The sequence below is a fragment of the Hippocampus zosterae genome, chromosome 15 (genome assembly GCF_025434085.1).
Source record: "Hippocampus zosterae strain Florida chromosome 15, ASM2543408v3, whole genome shotgun sequence".
Taxonomy (NCBI): Eukaryota; Metazoa; Chordata; class Actinopteri; order Syngnathiformes; family Syngnathidae; genus Hippocampus; species Hippocampus zosterae.
Window position 1 is genome coordinate 657,144 of NC_067465.1, and position 17,435 is coordinate 674,578.

The 17,435-nt window shown below is 44.0% G+C and overlaps 1 protein-coding gene across 2 annotated transcripts; it reads left to right on the top strand.

Annotated features, from left to right (window-relative positions):
• Positions 1 to 1,733: 1,733 nt before the first annotated feature.
• Positions 1,734 to 10,013, top strand: ranbp3b (RAN binding protein 3b). Of its 2 annotated transcripts, XM_052087775.1 has the most exons (17): positions 1,734 to 1,888; positions 3,993 to 4,048; positions 4,322 to 4,358; positions 4,435 to 4,512; positions 4,595 to 4,666; positions 5,307 to 5,372; positions 5,735 to 5,827; positions 5,929 to 6,038; positions 6,121 to 6,240; positions 6,672 to 6,772; positions 6,851 to 6,926; positions 7,021 to 7,111; positions 7,462 to 7,589; positions 7,658 to 7,778; positions 7,866 to 8,008; positions 8,908 to 9,097; positions 9,170 to 10,013. In XM_052087775.1, the coding sequence occupies exons 1-17, from the start codon at positions 1,867 to 1,869 to the stop codon at positions 9,211 to 9,213; spliced, it is 1,548 nt and encodes a 515-aa protein (XP_051943735.1). In that variant the 5' UTR covers positions 1,734 to 1,866; the 3' UTR covers positions 9,214 to 10,013. The 2 variants fall into 2 exon arrangements, with proteins under 2 accessions (XP_051943735.1, XP_051943736.1); XM_052087776.1 differs by lacking the exon at positions 1,734 to 1,888 and having other exon boundaries at positions 4,303 to 4,358.
• Positions 10,014 to 17,435: the final 7,422 nt, after the last annotated feature.

Genomic DNA, 17,435 nt, shown 5'->3' on the forward strand with positions numbered 1-17,435 from the left:
TGCTCCCTGGCTCACCTTACAGACTTAGTTTATTTGTTTTTCTTAAACTCGTTAGCAAGCTAGTAGTATGAATAATGCTTAGCAATATAGTGACAGGGGCGGCCCGGTTTTCTCCGGGTACTCCGGTTTCCTCCCACATTCCAAAAACATGCATGGCAGGCTGATTGGGCACTCCAAATTGTCCCTCGGCATGAGTATGCGCACGAATGGTTGTTCGTCTATGTGTGCCCTGCGATTGTCTGGCAATCGTTTCAGGGTGTCCCGCGCTTACTGCCCGAAGACGGCTGGGATAGGCTCCAACACGCCCACCATCCTTGTGACGATAAATGGATTAGAAAATGGATGGATGGATGATTGTGCTGGTGCCGCCTTTCAAGAATTCAAGAGATTATTCAGTCGTCATGTTTTGATAGTTTCTTTGGAAGCGAGTTAATTGTAAATTGTTCATGTTTCACTGTTATTGCCGTTTTGTTGATTTATTGTCTGACAAACAACACCGTTGTAACCAAATACTATTCAAGAAACAGAAATGTGGCACGTTACTCCAAGAACACATTGCATTAAGATTTAATGTCTTTATGAAAGGGAGAATTTGCTGTCGGGTTTAATGCTGCGGACGCTGGCATCGTGCTGATGGATGGGAAAAGAAAAAAAATTAAGTGTTACAGTTCCAAGCACAAAGCAAGCGCTCCTGACAGAAGATAAGACAAGCGCTAAACACAAGCAGCGGCTTGTTTTGGTCGCGCCTGAAGGAAAATGTCATGTCTCATTCTTTCTGGAAGCCTTCGGGGCCTTTTGGCTTTGCGCAATGTCAACTCTTGTGAAATGTCATTTTTGGTTTTGTTTGTATTGGTTCTCTTTTACCAAACTTGAGCAAACACGTAAGATTTGCAAGTTTTTTTGTTTGTTTTTTTGTGCGTGCTTGCACAACACTTGCTTTACTTTGTCCTCATAGTAATGTGAACAATGAGACAGTGTTCTCTTACATTCCAATTTATTCCCCGAAAGTGGCCATTTGTTTTTCATTCATTAAGTCAAACTAACACATTAACACGCACACTGCTACTCATAATTGTGTGTGCGTGTTTTTTTAAATGTAGATTTTAGAATAATTTGTTGTATTTTTCATTATTTCCAGTCACTATCCGTCTTGTTTACATAAACCTAAGAAAGAAATTGTGTTTTTGAAGTTCTTTGTTGAGTTATCATGATATATTGCGCACAATGGCCGTATATTTTAATACGTTGGATCTCATTTGGTTCCGAATAAAGTGACTCGCCCTGACTGGAAGAGACAAACCCTCGGTTTTAAAAATGTCTCCCTCTAGTGGTTCAGCGGTGCGAACTAAATGTGTACGATTTAAACCTGTGCAATTTCCACAACGTTCAGAACCAATTGTTGTTTTGGGTTCGTTTCTTTTGTTTAACTTTATTTTTGGAAATGCATGCAAGTATTTGAATCACAAACCTTGGAAATGTGAAGCAGACGTGCTAAGAATCATCGAAATATTTTTAAATAAATAATATTGACATCCGCAAGAAAAAAATGGATATAAATCAGGGTTGTATAGAATTATGGAAGAATGATATAATTAAACTAATTTGATTTGGATTTTAATTCTGTTCTGCTGCGGCGCTCACACGAAAGCAGACGATGGCCGACGAGTGCAAATGCAGGCGGGACGCGTGAGCTCGTCGACGAAGGCCGACGAGTGCAGACGCAGTCAGACGAAAGCAGACGAATGCAGATGCAGGCGGGACGCGAGAGCTCGTCGACGGCGGCCGAGTGAGCGCTCCCTCTCCCGGCCTGCGCTGCGCCTGTCTTATCTGCGCGGTGGCTTGTGGGTGTGTGTGCGTCGAAGTAAAATGGCGGACTTGGCGAACGAAGGTGAGTCGCTTAGCCGTGTGTAGCGGGGAGAGAGAGGAACACAAAACACACAGTGCCGCCTTCCGATCGGCGGCGTTTGTACTTCGCTAGAGGATGATAAAATACAGGCCGGCGGCTTGTTGGGTGCCGGTTGATGATGCACGAGTGCTTCCCGGCGTTTCCAAGGCTACACTGTTAGCAAACAAGCTAACGCCGCTAGAGGCTTTGGATCCGGCTAATAGCTGGAAAGCTTCGGAACGCCCTCGAATGCTAACGTTGTAGTTAGCGGTTTATCGCACAATGCTAGCACCCGGCTATTCATAGCCGGTCTGTTATGCACACATAATAAACACTTCATATTTATTTGCTAGTATATTGTCGTTGTAAGTGCTGCTTTATGTGAAACCAGCCAGTACATGTCAGGTCGCCTGTGCGAGTGGGTATTAAGACCTTTTTTTTTTTTGCTCCCCCCATGTTGTCAACGGCCGGCTTGGGGTTCAGTTGACGTTTTTAGGCGGGTAAAGTCGTCTGACTTATTCTCATCAGTCTTGTTGACTAAATGTTCCGCCTCAAGAGTTCTTCTGGTTACGCTCGGCGTGTGGTGTCAACAGTGTCGCCAAAGACGTTTGTGGAACCCTCACAACCCTGAGCGACGTTCCCCTACTCGCCCATTTACCATCGCCGTACAAATGGGTGGCGCTGTCTATTTGCTGGATGGCCTCTGGAGGATGCTCGAGTTGGTCAAAATGAGATGACTTGGATAGAGGTGCTGTTGTTACCTGATACCAATGCAGATCACACACAAATAGACATGCAATGTCGTTGTGTTTACGAGGATGTCTGCTGTGCTTCCAACAGCCTCCAATATAAATGTGTGTTAATCTCCACACTACTTAAATGTTATGTCATTTATAATTTTGACAAAGAAAGAGACGTGCACGTTTTTGGAATGTGGGAGGAAACTGGAGTACCCGGAGTAAACCCAAGCAGACACGGGGAGAACATCCAAATTCCAGACAGGAAGGCCGGGGCCTAGAATCGAACCCTGTACCTCTGCACTGTGAGGCCGGCCAACATGCGAACCATTCACCCACACGAACGCCCACACTGCTCTTCACGCCAATAATCTGAGTTTTTAAGGACGAGTAATTTCTCTGATTCACTGGACAGGATCTGTTGGCAGCTTTAATTCAACAATATGTTAATTTGTGGCTGTGGTGTAAAAGTGCATTGTGTTATGCTGAGAATAACATTGGCAGAATTTCTGCTACTGGTTCTCGTATGGTGCATTTTACTGCTGTTTGAAACTGTTGAAATGGTTGTTGACTTCTTTTAGGCACGTACTTACCACGGATCGTAGTCCTTTATTTTTTTTTCCTCCTTACGCATTAGAATTGGAAACATTAAAAATAACGTGTGTGTGCCACACACTTCACTTGACACTACCATCTTGAAGTTGCACTTCTCTGAAATGGATGGATGCATATAAAAAGGCTTGTTTTTTTTGAGGCGTGGCGTCATTTCCGTGCCTTGAAACCATCACGCAGATTCCTACGCAACTTTAAATCAATAGCCGACCCTTGGATATTTCTTTCTTATCCCGCCAGTAAACAAAACTGACCTGAGTGCCGCATCCCTGAAAACGCCATTTATGTAGCTCTCAAACACAACAAACCACAAACTGAGGTATAAATTGCACATATTTATTTGGCGTGGCGGTTTTTGGTGAGTGGCGGCGCAAATGAAGCATTTTTCGGCAGCTCTTGTTACGATGTAGTGTAAGTTCCACACCACTGCAAGTACAATAATAATAAAATAACAGGAGATTTTGCACAGGTGCCCAAAGGTCCATTTGTCAGCATCTGATCCGCAATCATGATTTATTAGCACAATGTAGCCAGAGGCAATCGAGATTTAGCTTTGCTACTTGTACTTTATTCATCCACTGACGAAAGCTAGTGCTGGGATGCATTTCACAAATAACCCCTCTTACCTCCGAAGTAGAGTTGAGTCCATCAGTACCCTTGTAATGAAAATGTTGCCATCCTAAGCTGTTGACGCGGAGTGTGGATTCATCATTGTATGTAGATGATTAATTAAAGTCTTTTTTTTTTTCTCCCGACAGACAAGCCTGCCATAGCGCCTCCTGTATTTGTTTTCCAAAAAGACAAAACTCAGAAGGTGAGTGCTTCTTCCGAGATGATGAAGCGCTTTCTGCGAGCTAAAATAAGAATGCCTTTGAAGAAGGCGCGAAGCACATTCCTCACCACTGACTGGAGTATAAACAAGGCTCCAGCAGAGGGCTTCTCAGGCACATATTTCACTTTTTGTCACGATTGCTCCCCCGATGTGTAGTATATTTTTAAGCTGGTCAGATTTTTTTGTTGGTTTCTTTTAATAAAGCTGACCTTGTCTTGCGATTGTTTCAAACTAAGCTTGGTGTGTATCTTACAGCGATCTGCAGAGGGCTCAAGTGCAGAGGATGGAGAAGGTAAAGTCGAACGTCGAAAGAAGCCGATTGCTTTACCAATGTGACAAAAATTATTAATCGAATTTGATCTTTTCAGATTCAGATAAAGACGAGACAAACTACTTTCCTCCAGTAAAAAGGGAGAGGACTTCATCATTCCCGCCGCTCCACTCGGGTGACCACTTTTTTGTTGCCGTTTTGCTCGTAGCACACAGAGTTGATTTGTATGCTGAGGCTTTCTCGCGACTCCTTTGCAGTTCCCAAGAACAATGTATTCATGCCCCCCAGTTTCTGCCAGTCTCCGACTGGGAACTCTGACTCTGAGCCAGGTGAGCTTTTGCAATGACTTCTTGTTTTTAAAAAAAGGGCCCTGATCAATTATGAAACAGGGGGGGAACTCCGTCAACCCTTCTGTGACCCATTGAGGGAGATGTGGCTTTTTAAAACTGAGAAAACGGATCAGTTCAACCATTTTGGTTCTATCCCGCACTGGAAATGTGTCAGGTTTGAGGGGGAGGTCCCATCTCATGTAAATTAGCCACTACTCGCCCTCTGATATTGGTGTTACCAGGACAACGAGGCGGGCGGCTATTTTTTGAGCTCAGAGTCTCAAAAAGTAGACAAACGACAGCACGCTTTGTACTTTGACCCATGATTACCCAAATTACACTCGTCAGTTGTTTGGCAAATCAGTGAAAAGCAAAACTTGTCATTAACAGTCCCAAAACATCTTCTCAACGGGGGAAATGGGCCAGGATGACTGAAAGAACCGAACCACAGCTTGTATTTTTTTTTTCTTCTTCTTTCTGTCTTCCGTGTCTGGATCACTGCCACATTTTAAGACACATGTTGAATCCAAATGAACTAACAGACTCAAGTGTCTCAGAGAGGTGCAAAAGAACACAAGTTGTGATGTAACCAATGTATGTTTCATGTTTTGTCCCTTCACCCGCTTTCTCGCGTCGGCAGAGGAGAAGCCAGTTGGGTTCCGACTAAAGCCGCCGACTCTCATACACGGGCAGGCGCCCAGTTCAGGTTTGTGCTGCATGTTGCCTTCATCCAAATTTCCGCCACTCGGTTCCCTCCAAAATGGTACAAAAAGAATCCACAAATAGTGACCGTCAGTGTTTATTTCTTTAACTGCAGGAACGCTATTTGTAACCTTTTTGTAATAGCTATCAAATAAATGTTGAGTTGCCTGTGAATGGCAATGCAACATTCCAGGTGAAATGATCACTCGCAAGCTTTGCCAACCCAAATAAAAATAAAATAGAAAAGGTTTAGAATCCTCTTGTTGGAAATCAGGCTTTTTTGGATTTTAATTCAAATCAAGAAACAAATGTTTTCGCATGGCAACTCATCATCTGAGTTAAAAGCACCCGTGTTTGTTCTTGCAGGCGTCCCAAGTCAGAAACCGAAAGAGCAACAACGCAGCGTTCTCCGCCCTGCGGTTCTTCAAGCGCCGCCCCCCAAATCCCACACAGAATCCAGTATGTATTGTCTCAATCACATTTCCTCCAACGTCATTGCTACTTTGGCTGACATCTTTGCACACGCTTTTGTTGAGCTTACAAGTTGTCCTTCTGTTCAGACTCCACTTGCGGAACCAACGGAGTGAAGAAGTCGTCGGACGGCCCTTCCGCACCCCAGTCCCTTTTCCTGAACAACACAGAGCACTCAGCCGCCCCAAACGCATCACTGGTACCTTTCGCAGGCAAATCCGGGAAATTATTTGGCCCCGGTCCCAGTTGTGAAGTTTCTTTTTCGTTCCCGCTCTTTTCAGAAACACGAAAGTGAGGAACGCGGCCCGAGTAGCGTCAAAGATGAAGGAGGAAGCGAGAAGGAGGAAGGAGACGTAGCAAATTCTTTTGTATTTGGTCAGAATATCAAAGACAGAGCGAAGGTGGGTTCTCGTGAGTCACAAGCACCTCCCTCGCGTCGACACCTCCCACACGCTACACTACAAACCCAATTCCAATGAAGTCGGGATGTTGTGTTAAACATAACCTGGTGATGAATTTAGATGAGAAGCGTTCAACACAATCGCTTGCTCCTCCCACAATCGTTGCTGCAACGGTCCCGGTGGGCTGTCGTAGTTATTGAAAAGGTTTAACACTTAAGATTGTCGGTGCTGACCGTTTTCTCAGCAGAACGCGGGAGGGAAAACGAGTCATTGATCAGCATCATTTTTTTCGAGGCATCCAACTATTAGACCTCTGTTTAATTAAAATGAAGGCAGATTGCTTTTTTCTCAAATGTGTTTATACGCCGTTTTAGACTTGGGTCTTGAAGGATGGTCCGACGCGACCGATTCCTCCTGTGCCTTCTTCCCAGGTGGACCAGAACAGTACAGAAGAAAAATCAAAGGACTGCAGTCCAGGAGACTGTCAATCAGAGGGCACCAATTATTTCTTGCAGTACATCTCTACCCCAAGGTATTGGCACTTATTGTGTCTTGATGATGATGATTATTATTTGCTGCATAAATCCATTCATCTGTTCTGTCTTTTCAGTTCAAATAATGCCACAAACAGTGCAGACAGCGGGGCAAAATTTGTGTTTGGCCAGAACATGTCTGAACGAGTTTTGGTGAGGGCGGACAGCTTGTTTGTATCGCCAGCCATGTTGGACAATGCCCTCATTTCCCATGTGTCTGTGACATTTTTTTCCCTCCCATGTTAAGAGTCCTCCCAAGGGCGAGACCCCCAGTGATGATAGTAAAGAGGTTCCAGAGGCTTCAGAGCTCCCATCACAGGAGGCCACCGCAGAGAAGGGTGACTACCCCCCCACCCTCTGACCCCCTCCCCGCCTTATACGCAGTGATTTATGTTCTTGTTGGGTTTTGGAACTGCAAAAATACATTTCGGAAAAAGAAGGCTTTGTAGTCCCGAGAGAGGAAGTTGAATTTACAGGCGGTCCGCGGGGAACAAACTTTCAATGATCCCGCAACCAGTCGCGAATTTCGGCCTGTAAACGGCTTTGCAGCCTGTCGCTATCCATTACCCAACTCAACAACGAGACCGAATATATTGTCTTGTAGTTTGTGTGCGTGTGTGTGGTCAGAAATCAAAACTGCAGGAAAAGGGACATTAGCTGGACGCTTGACAGTGTGCGCTCTTTTCAGCAGTGAACAGCGTGTCGGAGTCTTTGGAGGAGTCTGCCGCAGCCTACACCAAAGCCACAGCCAAGAAGTGCATCTTAGAGAAAGTGGACGTAAAAACCGGGGAAGAATCGGAAAGCAATGTTTTACAGGTACTCCAGAGGGTTGATTGGACATTTTGGCACATCAACGAGTGAGTTTGCTTTGTCTGGAAATTCAGATGCAGTGCAAGTTGTACGTCTTTGAGAAGACGGCACAGTCGTGGATAGAGCGAGGGCGGGGCCTTCTCAGGCTCAACGACATGGCGTCGACGGACGACGGCACGCTACAGTCGCGTCTCGGTAAACGCGAGCAACACGAGCGCGCAATTAGCTACGCGGTTGATGATGTTTGATGGCCAAACAAGGTCTTGTTTTGCCTCCGACCAGTGATGAGGACCCAGGGCAGCCTCCGGTTGATCCTCAACACTAAACTTTGGCCCCAGATGCAGGTGGACAAGGCAAGCGACAAGAGTGTACGGGTCACCGCCACAGACACGGAGGACCAGGGGGTCAAGGTCTTCCTAATATCGGTACGTTTTACCAAGCTGTTGATTGGTCGGAGAGGTGCTACAGACGTCGCTCTCCACTCTTGGCCCGCCATATCCCCGCACCTCACTGTGTATGAATTTGTCTTGTGAGGGGGATTCTGTACCCAGGGAACGGACCTGCCCGCCAAGGTCCCCCCGTCTTTGGCCACTGCCCGGCTCGCAAGGCATACAGTAATGACATTATTTAATTGAAAGCAATGATCGTTTTTGTCACCCCCCCCCCCCCCCCCAATTGATTGGCCATTGTGCTGCCGCTGGTTGCCCATTTTGGCCCCCAGGGTGTGCAGTATAAGACTGACAGTCCCAAACGCTTTGAGACGTGCAACTGCAACAGGTGAGACTGACAAATACTGGCCAACAGATGGTGCTACTTCCCACATAATTGAAACGCAGAAAAATGTCACCCCCTTTCTGATTGCTACACAAGTGCCTTGTTATTGAAACGGCTTCAATGTACAGCGGGTCCTTGGTTTACAGTGGCCCTGAGATAAGAAATTTCATGTTTATGAATGTCGCACTACACCTCACCGGCACGAGAAAGCAAACATTGTCAAACATGGTTTTGTTTTTATTTTGTTGTTGATTGTTTTCTATTCATGTCCTAAAATTGTTTTTGAAAGAAGTATCACCTCACTATTACCACTGCGGTAGCATCAGTAGACTCCCCTACATACAAGATGACATATTCGACCCCTGGGGGGAGTCATCGGTTTATGACAGTAGCCATGACGTAAGCCATGAACACCCAGAATGGCTTTTTGTTGTCCACCAGATAATTCGACTTTCCCCCAATCAAAGCACGGATGCAACAGAATTTCACGCCTTCATGCCGTTGTCTCCAAAGATGCTTCACTACTCAATGATCCCGTTGTGTTCCTCAGGGTAGTTCCAAGGACGTAGGTCAGCTAGCGGCGGCGCTGCATCACCGGATTTTGGCCCTCAAGAGCCGCGCGGAGCAGGAGCCCGAAGCCCCCGTGACGACCATCCCCGAGGCCGAAGTGCCGCAATCCAACGAGGACGACAGCGATGAGGAAGGAGGCGCCTCCGCTTCGGCCTCAGCTGCTGCGACGAGTCAGTGACTCTACTCGTCCTTTTTGCACAAATATCCCCTTCTTTAACTGAGGCCATTTTGTCCACCTGCAGCTAATTCAGAGGGAGCAGAGAACCAGACCGCGGGAAGCACATAGCGCCACCCCCTTGAGACGGCCTGCAGAAATGCCACTTTGGAGGCGTTTTTTTTCTCCAGGCATCTCCACGGACACCCCTTTTGACCAACGTGGTCCCTCCAGACCAGTAACTTTTGGATATTAGAAGTGTAGCTCCAGGAAATAATCACCCCCCCCACACACCACACCCGTGCCAGAGTGTCTCCCCTCCCACCAGCCAATCTGCGTCATCAATGGAGTCCTTTCCTCCTCTTGCTCCTCCCGTTTGTGTTGGAGTTTCTCCTCTACGTTTCCCTCCTTCCCCCGCTCTATCCCCCCACTAGCAAAAATAAAGACTTCAAAGCTTTGGTTTGGGACTTTTCTGCTCATCATATTGATGAGCATAAAGGGTGTTTTTCCTCTACATTTTAAAGTATGGCACATGTTAAGACTGCAGTTTCTACTTCAGGACCTTTGTATTCACTGTACAGTTGCCCCCCTCTACCCCCAAACCTCATCTCCTGCGCTCTCCGGATGCCACAACAACCCGAGGGTCAACCGTCTAGCCCCGGAACCTGGAGCCTATTCAACCAGTCTATCCCGTCAGCCGTTCTGCACCTGGCCCGCTACCAACTCCCAGCCCCAAACCCCCACAAACTTGATCAGTGCATTTGGTTTTGGCAACTGTAATTTATTTTGGGGAGAGAAGAGGGCGTCACCATGAGGCATCTCAACATTTGTGCTCTTTGTAAAGGCTAGCGAGTCCACTGAACTTGTCATTAATAGCAGTTTCCTTTGATTTCCTATCGATCTATATTCTAGTGAATAAAGGACTGAAACCATGCAGCTTTCTGTTCATGTGACAACTTTGGAGGGCAGAAGAATTCTCCCGTTTTCATTTTTTTATTTTGTGTGGACAAATTCAACTGTCAACCATCCTGCATGTAATAGTTTGTATTTCTTTAAAACATCCCAGGGCTTTATTGTTATTTTTATTTACATTTTGGAAAACATTGGAATGAAATTGTGTGTGCGTGTTGTGTGAGTGCGTTAAAACTCATAGGTGTGAACTGTACTTTATTTTTTTTCCAAAAGTCATGTACATTTTTGAATATATCATTTGGTGGCGCACCATTTTTTGCTCATCACGAACTCCTGCACCATTTTTTTCCTCATCACAAACTCCTGCTCCTTCCTTCCTCACCCTCCTTTACAAAATAAACCTCTGCCATAAAATTTGCTTTCCAAAAGTAATTGAATAAACACCGAGCTAAGGAATGACAAGAAAGAAAAAAAATATGGTCTTGGATGCTACTTTTAGCTTTTGCAGGTTTCTGACTAAAATGTACTCAATGTGCAACTGTGTCAAAACTTGGGAGCCCACAAACAAATCTAACTTGCCACTTTGTCCTGGTTAACGCTTTAACTTTAATTTTCATTATTTGAAGCATTAAAACGCTCTTATTTTCAACCTGCGGCGGCCTATAACCTTTGCTCACAAGTGACGACAAACAGGAATCCCTGATGCAAAGTTAAAGACAAAGGTAGATTTACTAGATGATTTCAGTTTCTAAAACGTACTTCACAAGAGCGCAAGTCTGTAACTCACTGTGCAGTACTTGTGAACTTCCCACAGAGTTATGACATGCAGTATTTCCATAAAAGGGGGGAAAACTTTAAGACGTGAATCTTCTTCTCAGGCAGTTTGATAGCAACATGAAATGCTTGGGAACGGATGGGATATTTTCCGAGCCAAGTCGCCAACCGATGGACGTATCCTTGATTTAAACAAGCAGAACAAAATCGGTGTATTGTCTGCATTCTCGATTTCTGCGTACTTTCGATTGGAACGGGGCGTCGTCCCCAGTTGATGACGTTTCACGAGAGCGACAGAACACAAACCCAGGAAAGTTTATTCGTAGCCCACTCTTCTGCACCGTGTGATCCCAGAACGGTTTTATTCAGTTTTGAAGGACAGCGCTTTGGATGAGACGGCGGGGCAAGTTTATCCATGCATATTTATGACGTTGCAGAAGTCTTAACGCTTGTATGTACATTAATTATGCTGTATTTAGAATGAGTCATGTTTGTTCAACTAGCTTGTGTCAAAAATGAACGCCACACGCCTGAATGTGAAGCAGCAAAGACATTTTACGTGATAGTTAATAAAAAGTACAGTATATGAAATGATATACTAGCTTAAGCAATGTAAAAATGTAAATATGTCCAAGTCAAACAGATGTACTGTGTCTCAAATCCAGGTGCAGGTGAATTTTACGACATACCGGTACATCAATCACATTCCAGACCTTTTCACTAGGTGGAAGTTGTTGCAAAATAAAAGCCTATTTGCATTCGTCTCTCCTGGAAGTTCCCTATAAAAACAAAACAAAACAAAAACATTGGATGCGTGTCAAGCGTGCGTCATCTTGTCTCACTGCCATTCACCCCTAATATGGGAGAACGGCCGGGGAATGTCTGAACCTGTAGCATTGTTTGAATTGAGTACAAATTGCAACCAATTAGCAACAGGCAGCTTTAGTGTGCAGTCAGCTGTGGCGTGTTTTGACTTAGTAGTGAAACAGCATCACCTGAGATAGGCCAGAATGTTCCTGTGATGTCTGATTATGATACCCCCCCCCCCCAAAAAAAAAAAATCTAAGGAGGATTTATGGGACCACTGTCAGAAGGAGTAGGAATTTGTGCACAAGTGGGTCACATTCCCGAGCAAGCTCGGGTTTTAACAACAGGTGCTGTGTCAAAGCTCAAGTAAAATAAAGTGATGAAAACGAGAACTTGATCGCCCCCATAAAGAATAACTGATGGTTCTACTCTGAGTCATTTGCTTCCTTAAAAGGAGCAACAACAAAAAAAAGTCCTTCTCGATGTATCTGTCTGGAGCAGAAGCTCCGGGAAAGTCGAGTTCACAACATTCCCGGATCGTTGTAACTAAATACTATGTCACTGGCAAACGGGGCTAATTAATACGATGTCAGCGTTTACAGTTTATTGAACTGTTTTCTGCTTGACCGATCTTCCTAATTGAGGGTTTATTGTTCACCACTGAGTTCCTTTCTAACATTTAAACATGATGTAAGCATAGATTAGCTGAGGTCAAACGTCAGATCAGTACAGAACTGTGTTGGGCTTCCGAGGCCTTTTTTTTGCTATTGGCACGATGTAGGGACCTAGCTGTGGTTTACTGTACCCCACTTTACGTTGACTGAAACCTGGCCATTCTCCTCATCTCACCAGGGGGCGCTTCCAAGCGACTAACAATGTCCATGACTGTCAGATTGATTTAAGACTCTACTTGACAACAGGCCAAATCCCCATTTGGCTTTTAAGGATGGTTAAATGTCAATCATGTGTTTTTTTATCAGGATCATGTGAAAGTATGTGTGTGTGTGTCTGCGTGCGTACTTTGCGCGTGATGGCACATACCTCGTAATTGTGTGTCAATGCCCGTTCACTCATATTGTTTGTGACGGCCTGGAACAAATTAGCACAAAAAACCCCCGACATTTGTTGTTTTACAGTTCTTTTGGAGAAACAATGGAGTGCCAACCCAAACGAAAACAATCAAGTGACCATAAATTGGAACGATACAAGTCGACTGCAAGACTCATGAACTGAAAATGTCTGTGCATCCTTTCCTGGAAGCTTCTCAAAGACAGCAGGACATCAAAACCAGAACACAGGGCCTTTTCTGTCCCTGAAAGACACGCGACACTCTCGCAGATGGACGGCATTCTTTTCAAGTTAGGCCAACTTCCCGACAAAGTTCCTTCATTTAGCTTCAACCAGCGTCGTCACCCATTGTTATTGATTTGAAAAGCTAGCCAGTCTAAAATGCTAGCAGGTTAGCTTCACGCAGCACTCAAAGCTCGGATCAGTTGCTGTAAGAGATGTTTAGATTTTTTAAAAAAAAACGCTCCTATCTTGACTTTTTATTCTTGTTGCTGAATGCCCATCAAGGAAGCCGAATCATCTTGAACCTCCCAACTTTAAACTTTTGAATGGTAGCCTTCCTAAAATGACCACTTTAGACCGAAATAATTGACTCCCTGTGCCTTTTCAGCCATGAGTTCTTGAGACTTTTTGGTGGGTCTATTCGTGGAAGACGCACCTGCCCAAATTTCATGTTGCTAGGTCAAATTAGCTTCACGGGATGAATTTTGAAATGATTCCAGGGGATGTTACCAATCCACACCAAAATGACTGCTATTAAAGCAAAAATAATAGACTTTTCAGAAACATTCTGGTTATGCTAACGTGCACATTTTCACCAAAAATGAATCTAAAATGGCACCGTAAACCCATAATGGCAGACTTCTTGTGTATTTTCGGGCTTGAGTCCTTTTTTTTCTTTTGCGGCTCGACTTGAGATAGACACTTCCCCTATTTTTCGTCATGAGCCCGGGGGGAGCACTAGCGTCCAGTCGGGCTTATTAACGGCTGTTCGTTGATCAGAGTGAAATGGTAAATGTGCTGGGATAGAGGGAGGGAGGGACGGCACATTTGGGGAGTCACCGTGTAAAATGTCTCCCGCGAGTGATGCGTCTCCACGCTGACGCCTTCTCCCTAAAAGCTCCGGCGATAAATCCAATGAATGCAATTACACACGAAGCTTGTAAAGCAGTCACTTTATTATTCTTATGTATTATTGTTATAAATATTACGAGACTCACATTGAGGAGGAACACCTGTTGTGGTTCTGACTCTATGGGTCATTCCAAGTCACTGTTGTCAACCCCCCCCCCCCCAAGCCCCCCCCCTCCCCGCAACAGTGTGCGCACACTGGCTGTGTTTATTGCACATCTTGCCAGTGCAGTTAATAACACATGTGTTGTTTATGCTGACCTCTTCGTGTCCTGTCGTGAATACATTTTCCTCTTGGAATTTGCTTGAAAAATGTGTATCGGAGAAGGACTTGGTGCTCAGTACAAGCACGGGCATTACGGTTAATTCAACACGAGTCCTATGAGGTTTTACCAAGACGAAGTGACAATAATCTTGGCTCACTAGTCCAAACACTGTATTCTGATCAATATGGTGTTTGTGGAAGATAAATTGAGCAGTAAAATCTGCCCATTTTTACCCGTCTCAGGGTGTGGCCATTTTCTCAGAGGTAATGACCAATCACGATTCAGGATATGAATGTCACATGACCAAACTGAAAAAAAAAAACACCTTTTTTTTAATCGTCTTTTCTTCATTAAAGATATGACCTCGTTCCCCCTAATCAGACTCTTCCACGTCTCACTGTTATTGCCCATGTGAGCCGTAAGTCCCCCAGCAGAACGAGGGAGTCCCTAAAAAGTTGGTTCAAAGTTCCGGGAAAAAAGTAGCGTCTTACCGTCTGGGAAAATGGAAATATAAGTCGGGAATGGTTGCATTCTTTCCTATTGGCAAAATTGCTTTGATATGAGAACACCAATTCTGTCTTTTTGCCCCAATTTTAGTTTCGATCCAAAGTGCTGGTGTTGTTTTCCCATTGACGGCACCGGGCGGCGCTGAGCGGAAATAACTGTTTATCTCCGAGGCAAAAGAAAGTCACAGCTGTTATAAACATTTTAATGCTTTTTTTTTTTTTCAGGGGTGCGCTGAGACCCACACGCAGTCTGGAAAGGACATCAAAAAATGGTTTTGATATGTCTTTGCCGCTATACCTTTATGTGAAAGGGGAGGGTACATCCTTGGCATAGTTGATTTCGATGACAAGTCGGGAGCATGACACGCTTCCATCGACGCTTTCTCGGAATGCGCCAGGAATGGCCGATGGCAATTACATTCTCCTGTTATGACAAGTCCAAATATCTGCAGGGGCGGGGCAAAGTCAGTATGGGAGATGTGCCGCTCGCTCAACATTTACGTGCTCAGCAGCATGCCCAAAAAGTCAATCCAAGTTCACATGAAAGCAAAAAACACGTGACCGTTTATTTATTGATTTGTTTTTGGAATGGAATTGTTGGACCTTCGATTGCTTGGCGTCCCTTTATTCACTTCTGACAACAAAATTGGGGAAAATATTGGCAGTGAATGTCAGCGGGGATTGACTGATTTGTCCACGAGGTAGGGCCCCAATGGCTTTGGTTGCGTTTCGGCTAAAAACGCCTTAGTATACATGGTTGTTTTTCTCGTCGAAAAAGGCATTTTTAGCCCAAAAAACGACCATGTATAGTAAGGCGTTTTTAGCCCAAAAAAAACGACCATGTATAGTAAGGCATTTGTAGCCGGAAAACAACGACCGTGTATAGTAAGGCGTTTTTAGCCCAAAAAATGGCCATGTTTAGTAAGGCGTTTTTAGCCGAAAAACAACGACCCTGTTTAGTAAGGCGTTTTTAGCCGAAAAACAACGACCATGTATAGTAAGGCGTTTTTAGCCCAAAAAACAACCATGTATAGTAAGGCGTTTTTAGCCCAAAAAATGACTATGTATAGTAAGGCGTTTTTAGCCCAAAAATGACCATGAACAGTAAGGCGTTTTTAGCCGAAAAACAACGACCATGTATATAGTAAGGCGTTTTTAGCCCAAAAAACAACCATGTATAGTAAGGCGTTTTTAGCCCAAAAAATAATCATGTATAGTAAGGCGTTTTTAGCCCAAAAAACTACCATGTATAGTAAGGCGTTTTTTGCCGGGAAAAAAAAACATGTATAGGAAGGCATTTTTTGGTCGCCTTACTATACATGGTCGTTTTTTTTCGGCTAAAAATGCCTTACTATACATGGTCGTTGTTTTTCGGCTAAAAACGCCTTAATATACATGGTCATTTTTTGGGCTAAAAACGCCTTACTATACATGGTCGTTTTTTGGGCTAAAAATGCCTTACTATACATGGTCATTTTTTGGGCTAAAAACGCCTTACTATACCATGGTCGTTTTTTTCGGGTCAAAAATGCCTTACTATATACATGGTCGTTTTTTTCGGCTAAAAAAGCCTTACTATACATGGTCGTTGTTTTCTGGCTAAAAATGCGTTACTATACATGGTCGGTTGTTTTGGGCTAAAAACGGCTTACTATACATGGTCGTTTTTTTCGGGTCAAAAACGCCTTACTATACATGGTCGTTTTTTTCGGCTAAAAAAGCCTTACTATACATGGTCGTTGTTTTCTGGCTAAGAATGCCTTACTATACATGGTCGGTTGTTTTGGGCTAAAAACGCCTTACTATACATGGTCGTTTTTTTCGGGTCAAAAGTGCCTTACTATACATGGTCGTTTTTTTTCGGCTAAAAAAGCCTTACTATACATGGTCGTTGTTTTCTGGCTAAGAATGCCTTACTATACATGGTCGGTTGTTTTGGGCTAAAAACGCCTTACTATACATGGTCGTTTTTTTCGGGTCAAAAACGCCTTACTATACATGGTCGTTTTTTTCGGGTCAAAAACGCCTTACTATACATGGTCGTTGTTTTTCGGCTAAAAACGCCTTACTATACATGGTCGTTTTTTTCGGGTCAAAAGTGCCTTACTATACATGGTCGTTGTTTTCCGGCTAAAAACGCCTTACTATACATGGTCGTTTTTTTCGAATCAAAAAAGCCTTACAATACATGGTCGTTTTTTTCGGGTCAAAAACGCCTTACTATACCTATACATGGTCGTTTTTTTCAGGTCAAAAACGCCTTACTGTACATGGTCGTTTTTTTCGGGTCAAAAACGCCTTACTATACCTATACATGGTCGTTTTTTTCAGGTCAAAAACGCCTTACTATACATGGTCGTTTTTTTTTGGGTCAAAAACGCCTTACTATAATATGGTCGTTGTTTTTTGGCTAAAAACGCCTTACTGTACATGGTCATTTTTTGGGCTAAAAACGCCTTACTATATATGGTCGTTCTTTTGGGGCTAAAAACGCTTTACTATACATGGTCATTTTTTGGGCTATACATGGTTGTTTTTTGGGCTAAAAATGCCTTACTATACATGGTCGTTTTTTTCGACTCAAAAACGCCTTACTATACATGGTCGTTTTTTTTAAATCAAAAAAGCCTTACAATACATGGTCGTTTTTTTGGGGCTAAAAACGCCTTACTATACATGGTCATTTTTTTCGGCTAAAAAAGCCTTACTATACATGGTCATTGTTTTCCGGCTAAAAATGCCTTACTATACATGGTCGTTTTTTTCGACTCAAAAACGCCTTACTTTGCATGGTCGTTTTTTTTTAAATCAAAAAAGCCTTACAATACATGGTCGTTTTTTTTGGGCTAAAAACGCCTCACTATACATGGTCGTTTTTTGGGCTTAAAAC